Below are 18380 nucleotides of genomic sequence, written 5' to 3'. Positions count from 1 at the left end.
AGGAATTTGGAGACTAAAATGTCACATTCCAGGGAACTTGCCTGCAGTGTCTGTTTCCTTGAAGAGAGGAGCTTGTGTTTATTGTCTTCTACTGCAGCTTCCTCCTCCACATTAATATTGCAAATATCAGAGTCCTCACTTCAAACCTCTCCCTCAAAAATCCCTACTTTTGTACCTTTTCAGTAAGATAAGTTGTTCCCAAACTTGCTCAACCTGATTGAATAGTGTGAGGAGGGTTTTTTTGTTTGTTTGTTTTCTTACCCCAAAGAGAGTCGTTGAAAGTTCAGACAAGTTCCTCAGCTCCGTATATTTGGATTTTAATGCAAGCAGACAGCAAATTAAGGTTTGTTAGAAGACGAAACAAGAGTTTATTCAGTAGAAGCATATCTGACCGATTTAAAAAGAGCGATTGGAATAGTCACCGTCTTTAAGGATCTGCCTCTTGTGTGGAAAGAAATGCTGCTCACAGATGCTTTGGTCGTCTTGCTTGTTTCGGTAGGTCAACAACTTTGACATCAGCAACGTGTCCCACAACTATGCCAGAGCGGTGCTTTCCCAGCCTTGCAGCACCCTACACCTCACCGTGCTCCGAGAGAGACGCTTTGGCAGCCGGCTCCTTAATCACCCCGAGAGCGGCTGTCCGCGAGAGGAGAGCTTCCACGTGACCCTTCACAAGCGGGACTCGAGCGAACAGTTGGGCATTAAGTTAGTTCGCCGGACGGACGAGCCAGGAGTCTTTATCCTTGACCTGTTGGAGGGAGGACTGGCTGCCCAAGATGGGAGACTCAGCAGCAACGATCGCGTGCTGGCCATTAATGGGCACGACCTGAAGCATGGCACGCCCGAACTTGCAGCGCAGATTATCCAGGTAAGTGCCCCTCGATGCGCCTTCCACACCCCACCCCCAGAAATAGTAGTAAGACTGTCGGGTTGCAAGTACCCAGAGAAATCGGGGAAAGTTTGACAGGGTTGGAGAAAAATCATACAACGTTATCGGCCTTCCTCATGATGTGCACGGTAGAACTTGGTTCCCGATAGCATCTTTCATTCAGAAAGTAGTTAAGGAATTTCGGGGAGTGGATGGAGCTACAATCTCACAGTGGTGGGGGAAGGGGGGGGGCGTTATATTAGCAATAAAAGTAATAACTTGAAATTAAACAGTAGTGTCTCTTTTTAGAGGAGTTTAAAGAACTGTGTACAACCCGTCAAATGTATTCTCACGACATTCCTGGGAGGTACGTAGGAACAGATGACAATAGGCAATTAGAAAAGTCCTGATTCCACAAGAAAATTAAAGAGTCAGAAGTCAGTGGGAAACTTTCTTTAAAGAAAATAGAAACAGCAGATCTTCCGAGATATTCAGGGATTTCCTTTCCTGCCGGAAGGCACCAAAGATGACATTCCAGCACTTCTTTTCTGAGGGGAAGTGGAAAACATATAGGAAGTGGTCGATTAATGTCAACAGTCAAAAACGGATGGAGGAGATAACCACTGTTGACAAAAGAAGGGCCGCAGGAGAGCTGTCAAGCAGGCTAGAATAAGAGAAGTAAAGGGAAGAGGCTCTGTAAAGAACCTCACTGCCCTGGCCACCCCCGAAAGAATTGAACAAGCTCCCCAGATTTGGTTTAAGATCCTTGTACGTGCCTTAGGACAGGCTCAGACCCGGAAAGCATCTCTTTCAAAGAGAAATTAGCAATGGACAATCTTTTGAAGCCAGCTTTTGTGTTTTGAAAATGAAAAAGTTAATAGTCACCAACTCAAGGAATAGGTGGCAATTATTATCCGTCATCGGGATATATTGAAGACCTGAGTTACCTGGTCCGGTACCTCTCCTAAGCAGAGAGTGGTCATCTGATGTGGACTCAATATAGGTTTAGTGCTGTTTAGGGCAAAACCATTCTATTGATTTTTCCTTCCTGAAATAAACCCAACTGAAACTCAGAGGGTTGAAAGGGAAAATCAAAGCATTGGTAGAGATAGCCAGCCTCGTGATGTAGGGCAGCTAAATAGCGGCTAGCCCAGTGTAGCCATGAACGGCAATGCCCTGGAGTAATATGAAAAGGTTGAAAATGCCAACCCATTGGGGCAGGAGGGCAGAAATCTCTGTTTGAAGAGATAAAACCTCTGGCCAGGTTGAGATGGTGATGCGAGCATGAGAAGTTAGTTTTCAGAAGAAAGTGATTTCATAAGGATTCGAAAATAGATTCACAAGGTGATTGTTCTTTGTTCCCAAAGAATGCAGTTCTTCCCAACCTCCCACCAGACACTTGCAGTCAACAGTATCAACTCCCCACTGATACCTTTGAATATTTAAGTATCAGTTATTTCATGCTCTTCCTTCTAGTGAAACAGCAGATGATCCAAAACATACATTGTATCTGCCCAGACAATATATGGGATTTGGACTCGTGTCCAGTGGCAAACGGCTGTACAGATACATTCGAATGCTCACGTGTCCTTCGGACTGTCTCGACTACCCGTTATGCCCGACCCTGACTTCCAGCCACAGAGGTCTTTAAGGCTATCACCTTTCTGACCCAGGCTGCCTCTCTGGAGCAGTAAGCTCATTGAATTGGTTGGAGAGGACCTGATCGGCAGCAGCTCTGACCCCGGGGGTGGGGACAAGATATTAATCCAAACTATTAATCACAAATGGCTGATTTTAAATGTCAAAAATAGAATGTTCAGCTTTGACACTTACCCTTCGGATGAAACCTCGACTGCCTGCTTGGTCGACCAACCATACGTTTAATTTTGATTTCCCCAGCTAACCTGTCTGGAACCATTTGAGGCTTCTTTATTTGCAATAAAACAGATTCTGCTCAGATAAGCGGGCCAGGGACCAAGGATTTTTCATACTTTATTGTATTCCTCGCCTGCACTTAGTGTGGTACTTTGTACACAGTAAGTGCTCATTAAATATCAATGAATGAATGAAGCATTTGGTATTTGATTGCTTATCCAAACCGAGAACCAGAAATACAATTATTCCCTAGTGCCGCTAGTTTTCAATAGTTAATGACGCTGCCCTGGCCGTTGTTCTGTTTGTTTTCTCCAGGCAAGTGGAGAGAGAGTAAATTTAACCATCGCCAGGCCCGGGAAAGCCCAGACCGGGACCAGTATCCGGGAGTCGGGGACGAACGGTAATGGCGGGGGCCAGATCCAGCACCAGGCGCAGTCACCGTATCCAAGCAGACCCAGCTCTCATCGGGTGAGAAATCCAGAAACCCCCTTTGCAGCAGCAGTAGTTGATGTCCACAACTTTTTTTTTTAATGGTATTTAAATGCTTACTATTTGCCAGGCACTCTTCTAAGTGCTGGGGTAGATACACGCTAATCAGGTGGGACTCACAGTCTTAACCCCCATTTTACAGCTGGGGGAACTGAGGCTCAGAGAAGTGAAGTGACTTGCCCGTGGTCACACAGCCGACAAGTAGCAGAGCCGGGATTAGAACCCAGATACTTCTGACTCCCAGACCTGTGCTCTAACCACTAGGTCACGGTGCTTCTCTTCCCGTTTGAGCTGTTTTCGTGTGCAAAAAGACAGCATGCTTCACCTAACCCAGGTTCTGGTGTGAGCTGTTGCTCATTCATTCTTTCAGTTGTATTTATTGAGCGCTCACTGTGTGCAGAGCACTGTAATAAGCGCTTGGGACAGTACAGTACAACAATGAGTCACATTCCTTGCCCATAATGAGCTTACAGTCTAGAGGCGGGGAGACAGACATCAATCCAAATAAATAAAATTACAGATATGTACAAAAGTGCTGTGGGGCTGCAAGGGGGGAAGAGCAAAGGAAGCAAGTCAGGGCGCTGCCGAAGGGAGTGGGGGAATGAGGGAAAATGGTGTTTAGTCTGGATAGGCCTCTTGGAGGAGATGTGACTTCAAGAGGCTTTGAAGAAAGAGGAGAGCAATTGTCTGTCGGATATGAAAACAGAGGGCTTTTCAAGCCAGCGGCAGGATGTTGACAAGGGGTCGGCAGCGAGACAGGCGAGATCGAGGCACAGTGAGAAGGTTAGCACTAGAGGAGCGAAGTGTGCAGGCTGGGTTGTAGAAAGGGAGAAGCGAGGTGAGGTAGGCGGTGGTGGAGTGCTTTAAAGCCAATGGTGAGGAGTTTTTGTCTGATGCGGAGGTGGATGGGCAATCACTGGAGTTTTAGGAGGAGCGGGGTGATATGTCCTGAATGTTTTTCTAGAAAAAATGATCTGGGACAGCAGAGTGAAGTATGGACTGGAGCGGGGAGAGACTGGAGTGAGAGGTCAGCGAGGAGGCTGATGGAGTAATCCAGGAGGGATAGTTTCTCCTTCAGACACTGCTTTATGCCTTCCTCTCCTCCTCCCTCCTCCGCAAGCCAGGAAAGACCCCTTTTCTCAGATTCCCAACTACTCTGCTGAGGTGGGAAAATACATATCCCTCCTTTCTCTCTCTCATAGTTCCTACCCATGGCTCTTTATGTCCTCACCTCATGTAGCGGAGGAGCTGGAAAGCATTCGTTCATTCAGTCATATTTATTGAGTTCTTACTGTGTGCAAAGCACTGTACTAAGAGCTTGGGAGAGTACAAGTGTTCAAAGTATTTTCCACTGTTTTCCTAATGCCAAATACCATACTGCACATGCCATCAAAGAAGAGATGTTACGGTAATCATTTGAATAGCCAGGCCTACTGAAGTCATGCATAACTAAGCCCATGCTTTTCATTCTTGCTTGAACTGCAGGCCCCTTTAATGAGCCTTTTACACAGTGTAGTGTAGCTAATAAAAATAAATCTACAAAACCTCCAGATCTGACAGACAAGCAAATAGCAGTATTTTCAGGAGGGACAGATATAAACATAACACTGTCCCCAGAAATACTCCACTCAACATTGGCAAAGGTGGGATCAAAATGCAGAGAATGTGATTATACTGAACTTGGCCCATAAGGTCCTACAGATTATCTGGTCAACTGTCTTTTTGACAAATGCCACAGTACAAGCTTTTCATTGTTGAGAACATTTCACTAAATATTTGTGTAGGTTTTCCCATGCTAGCCCGCGTCACTTCCAGTGTAACACATTTTCAGAAGAACGAGCATAAGTCTAGGGTCTCTCAGATGTGTTAAATTGAGTTTGCTATAATTCTAGGAAGGAAAGGCATGCTTGACCTCCTGAAAACTGGATTTCAGGCTCGGGCTCCAAAGGAGTAGGGTAGGAAGTGACTCACAGAGTCAGTCTGAGGACTCTCATAAAACAAATAGCAAAGGAAGCTGAATCCCCAATACATTCTCTATGTCTAAGAGCAAAGGGAAAATTGTCCTTTTCCTGCAATTGTCCAGTAAAATTCGGATAAACTGCATAGTAGATCCTATTAAATAATAACCTTTAAGAGTAAAAAATGACAGCCACTTATTTATAGAGCTTTACTTCCTTAGGGCTTTGCATCCGTTCCCTTTCCTATTTCAGCAACTAATTTTATGGTATTTGTTAAGCGCCAACTGTGTCATAGTATTTTGCATGCTTAAAGTCAGTTTCTATTGTCACCTCTCTTTACTTAAAAGAAAATCCTACTCTATAGGCTAGATCTATACCTGTCCGACGTTGTGCAGTGAGCACTTGTTAATCCGATCCTATTCAGTGGAGGCAAGAAAGACAGAGTGGTCACTTTCTAGATGGCATTAGCTCATTTTGGGCATTCTAGAGGATCAGTGCTGTCGATTATTTTCAGCCCAGAGGAGGAAGAGAAAGGTGGTTTTGCCCAAGTCATTGTTAAGGTTCAAGGCTGGATCATTTTGTTGTTCCCACTATAGTGTAAACTCGTATGGTCAGGGAATGTGTGTGTTATATTATTATACTGTCCTCTCCCAAGCACTTAATACAGTACTCTGCACACAGTAAGCGCTCAATAAAGACGATTGATTGCGGGGGAGGTTTTACCTCCACTTCATGTTGCTGATTATTCAGAATGTTTTTGGTGCCTTGCCACAGGATCTCTCCCAGTGTGTTACCTGCCAGGAGAAGCACATCACTGTGAAGAAGGAACCCCACGAGTCCCTGGGGATGACGGTGGCGGGAGGCCGAGGGAGTAAGAGCGGCGAGCTGCCCATCTTTGTGACTAGCGTTCCTCCACACGGCTGCCTGGCCCGGGATGGCAGAATCAAGCGAGGTAGGTTAGGCCTCCGCTGAGGCCAGCAACACCATTTCTCAGTCAACGACCCCTGGGGTCTTCTCGATCCTTTCCTTTCTTTGCCGAGAGGGTCTGAGGATATTTTTCCAAACATTCGATCAATGGCACTTGTTGAGCGGGACCTGAATGCTCAGCACTGAGCTAAGCACCTGGGAAAGTGCAGTGGTAGCCAGGTACAGGTTTCTTGCCCTCACAGAGCTTACAATTTATTCTAACCCAGATGTAAAATATCAACAGGCCGGCCCCCTGCTCAGGTATTCAACCCAGAAAAATGTACCTCCTTTGCCTCAGGAATAAGGGGATATGAGCAGTGGCAAAAAACCCACTGAAACCCCCTGAGGGATCCAGAAATGGCTGATGATCCAGTCAAACTGAACTGCTACTTTATTATTTTATGTCGACTTTAGGCTCCATAAAGGATACCAAAGAATGAAGGCGCCCAGCTGATGTGTGCACAGAGCCGGGGCCCAGAATTTTTCTCTTAGATATGACCGGTGGTCATGTGGTCCAAACTATTGGAGACCACTTTTGAGAAGTTAAAATTGCAGACCGCCATCACTGATTCAGAGTAAAGTGAGCGAGTTGTGTGGGGAAGCTTTAAAGGTTTCCTTAAAACTTCTTCATTTGTTTGGCAGCGACCCTATATATAGCATACCACTCCAACCTCCCTCCATCTGTTCCACATGTCTCCATCTTTTCATTTCCTGTAAATTCCCTTCTCTTCTTTGAACCAGAAACACAATTCAACCAAAAGTCTAGACTAATAAGAAAATAATGCAATTTTTCCTGCCCTAAAGGGAGTCACAAAGAATGATTCACAGCATTTTAAAACTAAATCCTTCCCTCTCCTTTCCACAACTGAACTAATTTTATTTGCACCCTCTGAAAGAGCTCTGTGTAACACTGAGGTGCATTTAGCCTATTTGGAAAGCATGAATTAAAGTTTATTAGATGCCTAGTGATGCAACTGTTAGTGCTTTCTCGCCTTCATTCCCCTTTTCTTCTCTTTTCTAGCCTCACTCCTCTCCTTTGTCCCCTCCTTTACCCCACCCCTCCCTTGCCCATTTCTCTTTCTGCATTGGCCTTAGGGTGTTAACGTTTTGCTTCCTTCATCCCGTGGGTATTCATCTTTTGCTTTACTCACAATTCTATCCTTAAGCAACAGTACGCTTCTGCACTTGTTTGCCCAGAGCCTTTTTCAGAAACAAGTGCCTGAAGGAGGATTCGAGGCCTCATTGTTTCCTCCTCTGTTTAATGTTGTGGTTGAAATGTGCTCAAACAATGCAAGAAGTTGACCTCCTCTCATCTTTTGCTTTACCACTGCAAGGATTTTCAAGGCTGGCTGCTCTCATGATGACATAAATTTCATAATTCATATTGAGTTTTTGACCCCTGCCCTCAATGGGGTTAAATGAGAAAGAAGGAACAAGATGGGGAGAAGACTGTAAATGTGTTTTTGGGTGTTTTTGGGGGGAGGGGGAGTCCAACCATTAATCTGAGAAAATTAAAGCTCTATGAAATGTGGGATTACCTTGGATAATTGGTGATGCTAAATGTGAAGCCTCATGTTATGTAAGTTTTGGGAAAGCCCGTTTCCAGAACATTCTCTTCTAGTAGATGTTCTTCCTTTGCATAGATCCTTTGCTTCTTAACCGTTTACCTAATCCTCAGTTGCCCTTCCTCTTCGTTTTGTTACATGGCAGAACAACTCACACCAACTGGATGCTGTTCTCCCTCAAGGGGAGATGACCCTGTCCCAGTTTTTCATTTTCTACCTGTGACGGACACAAGGGTATTTTTCCTTCCCCCTTCCTCTTCATTCCCAGCGTCCTGTTCAGGCCTTAATTACCTTGCCCTAGGCTTCTCCGCTGTCCACTCTGGCTTCCTGCTCTCTGTGTGTCTTCCTTCTAATCTGTCCTCCCCGTTTCAGCAAATAGCCTCAGTCCCCATTGCCATAGGAACCCTGCAGTTAATTTTAATTGCCACCAATTACTTCGTCCCCTAGCCTGTAACTACCCGCCTGCCCCTCCGATTCCACCCTGTTTCATGTGCTCACCGAGGGCGCTGAATCGCTAGCTTTTCTGGAAAACCACCAGAGAATCCTGGGGGCCTATTGCCTGCCCAGAGACAGGACCTTAAAGATCCTATTCCGTTCTGAAATCCGAGCTGAGACTAAACCCCATCCAACACTCACCCTCTCCCCCATCCAGATCGGCATATCTTCTGGAGCAGCAACTGGCCTCCCCTCTGCCAAAACCCTATCACTCCCCTCCATCAAACATTGCCCAGATCTCATCACCTTCATGAATCCGTCCCTGGCTCCAGGACTGGCTCCAGACATGCCATTCACGCCAGTAATCACACCCCTGCCTTCATCTCTCTCACCTTCCTAACTTCTTAGCACCTGAGCGCGCGCGCGTGTGTGTGTGTGTGTGTGTGTGTGTCTTTAGTGATGTACTTGGTTAGGAATATGTTTGGGTCATTCAAAGGCATAACTAAGTATTTTTAAACTGGGACAGTTTCCATCATGGCTTCCTGCATGCTTCCCCTCCCCTCCATCCCCTGTCAACCAAATAATTTTTTTTTAATGGTATTGGTAAGCACTTGCTACGTGACTGGCTACTTAGTAGAGACTAAGTGCTGGGGTAGATACAAAATAATCAGGTTGGAAGCAGTTGATGCCGCAATGGGGTTCACAGTCTTAATCCCCAGTTTTTACAGATGAGGCAACTGAGGCATAGAGAAGTGAAGTAACTTGCCCAGGATCACACAGCAGACAAATGATGGAGCTATGTGTTTCATTTGGTACCTGGAGCTTTATTTTCTGGCTCGAGCAGAGTTTTCATCGCTATTTGGGGTCAAATGGATACTCTTGGCTTTGTCCTCTTTCCTTTTCTCCTGACTCCCCTGTGTCAGGATAGCCCTCCCGCCTCACATCCGACAGTTACCCTCCTCCACTTCAAAGCCTTATCGAAGGCACATCTCCTCCAAGAGACCTTCCCTGACTAAGGCCTCGTTTCCTCTTCTGCCACTCCCTCTGCATCACTCTGACTTACTCCCTTTATTCATCCTCCTTTCCAGTCCCCCATGGGGGACTTATGTATCTATCAGTGATTGATTTATTCATATTAATGTCTGTCTCTTCTTCTAGACAGTAAGCTTGTTGTAGGCAGGGAATATGTTTGTTATATTGTACTCTCCCAAGTGCTTAGTACAGTGCTCTGCACACAGGAAGCACTCAATAAATTTGACCGACTGACTGACTGGTCTCTTCCTCTTGTTCTGATGTTCTGTTGGAGTTCTTCCTCCAGTCTAACAACGAGTTGCCTGTTGCTCCTCTTCCCTCCCCAGGCGACGTCTTGTTGAACATCAATGGTATCGATCTGACCAATTTAAGTCACAGCGAGGCAGTGGCCATGCTGAAGGCCAGCGCCGCGTCCTCGGCCGTAGCCCTCAAAGCGCTGGAAGTCCAGGTGGTTGAAGAACAGACCCATGGAGACGGGGAGCAGCCCAACCCAGTCAGCGAAAACGAGTACGACGCCAGCTGGTCCCCGTCCTGGGTCATGTGGCTTGGGCTCCCCAGGTACTGATGATAATTTTCCTCCATCCTGTGTGTGGGTTTTTTTTTTTCCTCCATCCTTCTTTTAAGGAGACATAAACTCCAAGAATGGCAGGAGTAAGGTAGCATTAAAAACAGCCCTTCCCATGTTACCACTCCCCCAGTTAGACCAGTTGAAAAAGGAAAATTTTCTGTGGTTGCCCTTGAGGTCAAAAGTGGGGGCTTGGGGACATTGCTCCTCTCCCAAAAACACCCACTCCTCTCCTCTATCCTGGGGAAACATTAGCACAATTGATCGTAATGGTCTTGAGGGTGCATGATCAAAAGAGAAATAATCTCTGGCCCCAAGGCATGTAAGGATTTAAAGACTAGATTCAGTATTTGGGAGTCAGAGCTGTTCTCTCTTTGGTTTACATGTCTAAGTTGCCAAACTGTTGGCTTCTGTGTCAGCTGACGCTTCAGGAACAGCCCCATGCAATGTAGTCATGCCTACTTCACCCAAGGGATTAAATAATAATAATAATCGTGGTATTCATTAAGTGCTTACTACGTGCCAAGCACTGTACTAAGTGCTGGGGTAAATACTAGGCAGTTAGGTCCCACACAGTCTAAGCAGGAGGGAGGACAGGTGTTGAATTTCCATTTTGCAGATGAGGGAATTGAAGCACAGAGAAATGAATTGACTTGCCCAAGGTCACACAGCAGGTATGTGGTAGAGTCGGGATTATAATCCAGGTCCTCTGACTCCCAGGCCTGGGCTCGTTCCACTAAGCCACACTGCTTCAGACGACAAGATCTGAAGGGCCACAGTTGAAAAGAAGAAGCCTTCTGCATATTGCACAGGAATGGCAGAAGGCCCTCCTTGTCCTAGCAGTGACTTGAAGCTTCAGGAGCCACTTTCAGTTTGTGGGGATCAGTCTGTTGGTAGGGGCAGCAGGGCTCCTAGGAAAAAAAACTGCCTTTCGGGTATTCATTTTTATCCGATTTTATAAGCACCTCCTGTGTCTTTCCCATTTTCCCCTTTAATATCTCTATCATCCTGCTTCTCCCTCAGGACCACTCCATCCTGTCACATTTTGCAGGATGGGACGATGAGGGAGGGGAGTGGGGTGGAGGGTCCCTCGAGGGGGCCACAAGGTGAAAGTTTAAGATCCACTGATCCCTTCAGATGAGCGAGTCGAATTGGCCCCTGTTTTACACTTAGGTTCAACACAATCCAGCTCTGAGCCAGGAGGCCCCTTCTCCCCATGCTCTTTCTGACTGCCCCAGTTCTCAGGCACAAAAGCAAAACTGTGCTATAAATTGTCACTGGGCCAATTTGAGGCATCTGGTTCCATGGCTGATCTAAATCTATTTCAGGGGTTAACATAGAAAGTGAATAATCTGGTTTTCATTTCCCCTTTCCTCCCTGGAGAGCTCACAAAGGCCTAAACACTCCACATTTCAAATCTAAGCAGGCTGAAGCAACACTCTGGCCCACCTCTGTCTCTCTGGAAAGAGAGTGGATCTCCACTGAGGAGATAATTCAGTTATTCTCCTCTCGCTACTTACCCTGGATAGGGCACCCCAGACAATATGCAACTTTTCCAGTGAAAATCCAGTTCAATCAATCATATTTATTGAGCACCTACTTAGGGTAGAGCCCTGTAAAAAAACTTAGGAGAATGTACTGAAGTTGGAAGATACGATCCTTACTATCAAGGAGCTATTATGGTATATTCGGTCGATATCGCTTGATAGATTTTTTTTTCTGGCTTTTTCTCGTAAAATAATTAGCTCCACAAGGAAAATGTGAACATTAGAGGTTAAGCTTAAAGCAACTAGAACCTGCATTGCTGGCCTCCTCTTCAATGGACAGGGGAATAAGCATCAGTTGGCGCGAGCCGATAATTCAATGTGTAATTGGGAGGCAGAGAGACAGTGCATCAGTCAATCAATGATATTCATTGAGCGCTTACCGTGTGCAGAGCACGGTACCTCGAGAGGCAGTACAACAGAGTTGGTAGACACATTCCCCACCCACAACGAGTTTTCAGTCTAGAGATGCACGTGCGTACAATCCTTCGTTCTCCTAGGGTTACCATCATCTAGCTCGGCTCCACAACATCTGGAAAGTGCGGTTGTCGCTTATTAGCGATGCCATTCCCCGGGTTATTCTTGAGGGAGAACGGTAAGCTAGTTTTACCCCCCGAAGTCTTCTCTTGGTCCAGTCTCAAGCTGACGATGTGGATATAATGGGTAATGAGCTACGTATGCCAATTCAATGATGCTGATGTGGGTCTTATTTTTTTTTCCCCTCCTCTGGTGATCCCCCTTCACAGCGGTCTTCATAGCTGCCATGACGTGGTTCTACGGAGAAGTAACTTGGGCAGCTGGGGCTTCAGCATTGTAGGTGGATATGAGGAAAACCACACGAACCAGCCTTTCTTCATTAAAACCATTGTCCTTGGAACTCCGGCCTATTACGATGGAAGATTAAAGTGAGTCCACTTCCGCTTTCTTAGTATGAGAGCTACGCTATCTAGTGTACCTTCTTCATGTTTTAGGTGGCAGGCAGGATCCCTATTCCGGCTTAAAGCTGGCATCTCTATGTTTTTGAGCTGGCAATGGCTGTGCCTGAGAACCTGCCATCACTAACGGTTCAGCTGGCAGGCTTTGCGCCCGGGCTTAACTTCAGGGCCCAGGGATGATAATAATGATGATGATGATATTTGTAAAACATAAACTATTTGCCAAGCACTGTTCTAAGTGCTCAGGTAGATACAGGGATATCAGTTTGGACACAGTCCCTGTTTAGGTCTAGGTAGGAGGGAGTAGGATCTAATTCCCATTTTTAACCATGAGGAAAGTGAGGCACAGTGAAGTGACTTGCCCAAGGTCACCCAGCAGACCGGGGCGGGGCTGGGAGGAGAATTCGGGTCCTTTGACTCCCAGGCTTTCTCTTTTCACTAGGTCACCCCTCTGAGTAAGCATCAGAAGGGGCTGGGAGAGTGTCTAGTGTCCTGTCAGGGTAAGAGCCGATCTGAGATCTAGCCCTGGTGTAGGCAGGGAATATGTTTGTTATATTGTACTCTCCCAAGTGCTTAGTACAGTGCTGAGACAGTACAGTGGTGAGTCAGGAGAGCAGACCTGGCCTTACCCCTGTGCACCTGATCTGACTTTGGGGGAGGTGATGTGGCTGCTCGTATTTTGCTGGGCATCTGCCTGCTTGCTCTTGCCCCTGTGGAACACCGGATTTGCACAAGTAGGACTCATTCATTCATTCGATCGTATTTATTGATCGATTGACCAAGTAGGACTCGTTGCTTAAGCTGCACTTTCTCTCTGTGACCTGTGTTCCCTCCTTCCCCTTCACCCGCCTCTCTTTGCCAGAGAATAATGGTAATAATAATAATAACGGTATTAAGCCCTTACTATGTGTTCTAAGCGCTGGGATAGAGAAACGCTAATCAGGTTGGACACAGTCCCTATCTGACACGGGGCTCACAATCTTAATCCCCATTTTACAGATGAGGTAACCGAGGCCCAGAGAAGTGACTTGCCCAAGGTCACACAGCAGCAAAGTGGCGGAGCCGGGATTGGAACCCAGTTCCTTCTGACTTCCAGGCTCATGCTTTATCCACTAGAGCCGTACCATTCCATGGCCCAGCTTTGAAGGCCTCTAAGAGGAGAAACTCTCTCTTGATGGCGCACTCCTCCCCAGCCTGCTCCCTGTGCTTCTCGGCCGGGTTCAGGGAGAGGCCAAACACTGCGTCCTGGGGAACCAGAGACATCTGGGGAGCTGACAGTGGCTGTCCAGTGGCCGGTCACGGGGAGACCTTGGAACAGTACCTAACTTGGGGCCGTGGCTTGTTGCGGGACAGTTACTACCTGCGCATTTACAAAAAAATCACCTTCGTTTTTCAGGCCGTGGACCTTTTCGGCCCCTGGCTAAATTGCCCGGCTCATCTGTGCTGGGATCGTGAGAGATCAGAACCCCGGCTTCCGGGCCTCTTGCTGTGGGTAGCCGGGGAAAATCCAGACCTGATCATCAGTCACACTCTTCAGTCTTCTCGCGTTCATATTTTCTGGCTCATCAAACGCGCTGTACCACAAACACTCGATCTTATTCGATCAGTCAGTCGTTTTTGTTGAGTGCTTACCGTGTGCACAGCGCTGTAGTACGCGCTTGGGAGTGTTCAGTACAATAGAGTTGTAGACACGTACCCTGTCCACTTTCCTGTTCTTTCAGAGGACTCGGCCCGGTGACCGGGGCGGGGTGGGTTTCTTGCGTCTCCGGCGTCCAGGAAACAGGTCGGTGGGCTAGCCGCAGCAGTAATGCGTGTGTTTGTTTTGTCTAGGTGTGGTGACATGATTGTGGCCGTTAATGGACTCTCCACTGTTGGCATGAGCCATTCCGCACTAGTCCCCATGCTGAAGGAGCAGAGGAATAAAGTAACTCTGACCGTTATTTGTTGGCCCGGAAGCCTCATATAGGCCTAGAACCCCGGTTTGGTTCCCGCGTCTTATTTTTCTAGAAAGCTAGAGGAAAACCTCCAGTTTGTTAGAGGCGGTGTTTTTCTAAACCACACAGATACAGCTGGTCAAAGAACCAGGGCCAAAGTCTGCTAGATTCTCCTCCCTTCCGAGGGCCCCTTCAAACCTCACCACCCTCGTCTCCTCTTCGAAACAGCCGGTTCCTCGGAGCTTCGTTCCGCCGTTTCCTCAGCGTTCCGAGTGGTCCCACGGCAACCCGTGATTGGGAAATGAGGCTTCCCGGGTCTCCCCGTCGTGGACCGACCCAGCGAGGTGCGTGGTTGCCCTTAGCCTTTTTCAGATTGAGTAGGAAAATGTGAGCCGTGGGCTCGCCCTCCATGGAGGGAGACGGGTGTCAGTGATGCTGTCGGGGATGGAGTTTGCCGCCGTGCGTCAGAGCCGGTTTCCCGAAGGGAATCGTTTCCATCTGGGGTCGCCATCATCCGCGGCGTTCGGTGGTGCCAACATTTCAAAGACCCGTCCCTTTCAGGGGGTGATTTTCAGTTCCTTTGTTTCGATTGCAATGTGTTCTTAGAAGGGGCCCAAGCCCGATATTTCTAAGGAGATTTTTCAGGACGTGCAATAATCGGAATATTTGTTAGGAAATTCGGAATACGATAATGGTCTAACCAATGATGAGAAAGGGGAGGAGGAAGATAATGATGGTCTCAGAGCTTGAGTCAGTTAATGTGAATCCACTGCACCTACACAAACAACAGTCAGCTTTAAACTCTTCTTTCCAAAGGAAGGTTTTGTAATACTCGAAAATTTTGATCAGGTTGTTTTTATAGTGTCATTTTTAAGGTTTGTATCGTTCTCGGCAACCTTCTGCAGAAGCGTGTTTTCGTGACTCCCGACAAGCCAGTGTTTCTTCTGAAGGTAAAACCGCCTTCTTATCAAAGCGTTTACCGCAATTAAGTGGGAGGCAGAATCCTTTCCCGGCCTGAGTCCTGTGGAGAATCGAGAACCTTATTTTCCCAGGTTATTTCCTCCACTGAAGAAGTAGATAGATGCCTCTATGTAAAAAAGACAGAGAATTTATCTCTGGGAGCTGAACAGTTCGCTTCCTGGGTTACTGTCCTATAATTTGCTGTTGAGATCATCACATTCTGGCCCCCCCCAAAAAAAGGTTACGGGCATATTTTGGTTCGTTCTTTAAACATACCAGTTTTGTTTTTTTAAAGTTATTTTATTTCAAGGACCTGTTGGAAATGGCATGTTGAGTTGTAGCAAAATCTGAACGTTGTTAATGTTCTGCATACTTGAAGAAGTTTCAGTTAGAGACCTAGTTCAGAGTCCAAACTAACTGCCAACTGACCCCATCTGTATTGTACTGAATGGTATTACCCAAGAATGAATTTGAAAAAAATCACTCCAGTACCTGGTCAAGCATGAACCTCCATCTCTCACATGCGATCACGTAAAAGTGATCGCACCGCTTTCATGGCATGTCACTGAAGAATTCCTGCTGCTTTTGCAATGAAACACTTTTTAAGCCCCTCTTAAGGAAACGAGCAGCAGTAGCTGTCCTCGTTTTATCTGGGGCCACTCTTACTCTGTCTAGTCTGTACACAACGAGGATCCAGCCTAGCTTCCCCTACAGTATATTACTGTAAGATGAACCTTGGCTTTTGAAGCAACCTGAGGTGAAAATGCTTTGTTATTCTTCTTAACATGGAAAAAGTTTCCTCCCACTCACAAAAGAAATTGAATTTTATAACCTACTTTTGCTATGTTTTCAACTGTTTTCTAAAAAGTGTGTCATCTCCAAGTGTCGTGGCCAACAGCAACCCCCCTCCACTGCTTCATTCGTTACGAAACACTCCGTTATGAACCAGATAGCATATGTTTGACCCCTTAAAGAGGGAAATAGTCTCATTTTTCTATTTTTTGCATCATGAGAAGCATGACTTGGCTTTGGGGGTGGGGTCTCATTGCGGGCGAGCTGCAGCTTTTGATCGGAATGATGTTTGGTGATGGGAACTTGTTCGGAATATACTCTCGCCATCGAAATCGCTTTTTTCCTTTACGACCGTGAAGTGACACCTTTTGGTTTGTTCTTCTGTGCCTTCAGTTTAAATTATTTACAGGTATCTCAGATGTGGTTATCTAACGGTATGTTATTAATGAAGGGTGAACAGAAATAAAAGTCATCCTGCCACGACAACAGCATCTGCTCCATTCTTTAACGGATGATCTCTCCGGGAAGAAATCTTCAATTAGGGCTGTTTTGAGTCCAGATGTCGGGAGCAGGAAGTCCAGGAGGTATGTTTGCCGAAGGCCACTAACCATCCTGCTGGAACCCTTCACCCCACGCCACCCTCCACTGCAGCATTGAGTTGCGACACACACACACCATAGGAACCAGGCGGAGGGTCTTCTGATGTCCTCGCCACCCCATCCGGGACTCCTGAACACACAAAGCAAACACCGAATTGGTACTGAACGTATGCCAAAATGCAAAATTACACAGGCTGGCAAAATTATCACAAACTCCCCCAATCGGTTACTGGAATTTCAACCCTCTCTGCACCCTGAATGCGTGCGCGCATATACACACACACTTCCCCATAGGTATATACTGATCTATGTGCGGGGTCACCCTCAGAAACTCATCAGGAACAAGATACAAATGAACCCCTACCCCCAACACACACAGACACTGACACAAAAATGTCTCCATGTGTTACAGGGAAAATCAGAACAAAGGAATTGCGATCCCTACCCCACGTACCCCAGAGAGACTAAATTGTAGAATTCTTAAGGGCTGAACATTTAAGAGGCATTAACAGTTGATTCAATCGTATTTATTGAGGACTAATCGTTGCAAAGCACTGTACTAAGCAGTTGGGAGAGTATAATATAACCAAAGACACATTCCTGCCCACAATGAGCTCACAGGCTAGAGGGGGAGACAGACATTACTATAAATAGATTAATTACGTATCTATACATACGTGCTGTGGGACCAATAATGGTTTTTCTAGCTTCTGAGGAAGCCACAAGCACCCTCCAAATCAATGAGTGGTATTTACTGAGTGCCTTGTAGATGCAGAGCATTGTGCAAAGAGCTGTGCCGAGTAGTACTCCAGTGATTACTGACTCCACCTAGATTTTTCAGACGTGTCACCCACAGGGGAGGGAGGGCTCCTGAGTGTTCCGACGTCCTGCGTGTAAGACAGTTCCTTGCTGGGAGGAGACCCGAAACCTAGTAGTTAGTCGGGGATTTGGGACCTGGAACAGCAGTTTCCAACGCTTCCTGGCAAATGTGGTTAACTGAGCTTGAGCCAAGCTTAGTCACCCGGGTCTAAAGGTGATGTTGAGGATGGTGATGGCCAGGCAGGTGGAACGCCAAAACAGGAGCGCTTCACTCCGTTACCAGCCTAACGGTGACGGGGTCTCCGCCAGGAATGACGGATGAGCCACGGTCCCGAGATTTCGGGGCTGAGAACCCGCAGGAAGGAGTTGATTCCAGGGCTAATGGTTTGCCCAGGGTCACTCCCAATCTCTGGTCACTGCCCATCAAGCGAGTAATAATAGTTATGGTATTTAAGTGCAGAGCACTGTTCTAAGCACTGGGGTAGATACAGGGTAGTCAGATTGTCCCACATGGGGCTCACATTCATATCTCCATTTTACAGATGAGCTAAATGAGGCACAAAGAAGTTACGTGACTTGCCCAAGGTATCATAGCAGCTGTGGTGGAGTCCGCATTAGAACCCAGGTCCTTCTCACTCCCAGGCCCTTGCTCTATCCACTAAGTCACACTGCTGAAATCACTCTGGGGGCCAATTGGTATGTCCAGAATTCTCGCATTAACACCCTACTTTGAAGACAAAGCCTTCTTTTCCTCACATAAAACAACCTCCCTTTCCACCCCCATCACCTCTGCCAGCTCTGCTCTTTCCCACCATGTTGTCACCTGTCCACTTCTGGGTGAGCGGCAGCAGAGGTTATTGAGCGTCTTCTAAACACAGCATTGGCCTTTGAACTCTTGATGTTGGCACTGGAATTCACCTTTGTGTGGGTGCCAGTGTGGGAAATACATTCCCGGCCGCCTTGTGACTGGTGATGTGTTGTCAAGTCTGATGTTTGTATCGCCTGTCGCCGTTTATTTTGCTTTCTCGATGCGTGTGCGAGGCA

At 46.8% G+C, this 18380-nt stretch overlaps 1 protein-coding gene across 4 annotated transcripts in view; it reads left to right on the top strand.

Annotated features, from left to right (window-relative positions):
* Positions 1-16404, top strand: part of LNX2 (ligand of numb-protein X 2) — a 70261-nt gene extending 53857 nt beyond the window's left edge. For all 4 annotated transcript variants that reach the window (XM_001519442.6, XM_029048395.2, XM_029048396.2 and 1 more), the window contains 6 exons: positions 500-868; positions 3059-3211; positions 5965-6142; positions 9515-9746; positions 12044-12202; positions 14063-16404. In XM_001519442.6, the coding sequence (XP_001519492.2) occupies positions 500-868; positions 3059-3211; positions 5965-6142; positions 9515-9746; positions 12044-12202; positions 14063-14198 (1227 nt within the window). In that variant the 3' untranslated portion in view covers positions 14199-16404. The remainder of the gene's footprint in view (positions 1-499; positions 869-3058; positions 3212-5964; positions 6143-9514; positions 9747-12043; positions 12203-14062) is intronic.
* Positions 16405-18380: the final 1976 nt, after the last annotated feature.

This window comes from Ornithorhynchus anatinus, chromosome 20, assembly GCF_004115215.2.
Source record: "Ornithorhynchus anatinus isolate Pmale09 chromosome 20, mOrnAna1.pri.v4, whole genome shotgun sequence".
Classification (NCBI taxonomy): Eukaryota; Metazoa; Chordata; class Mammalia; order Monotremata; family Ornithorhynchidae; genus Ornithorhynchus; species Ornithorhynchus anatinus.
The sequence above is the reverse complement of the archived record's forward strand: the minus strand, read 5'-3'. Positions and strand labels throughout refer to the sequence as shown.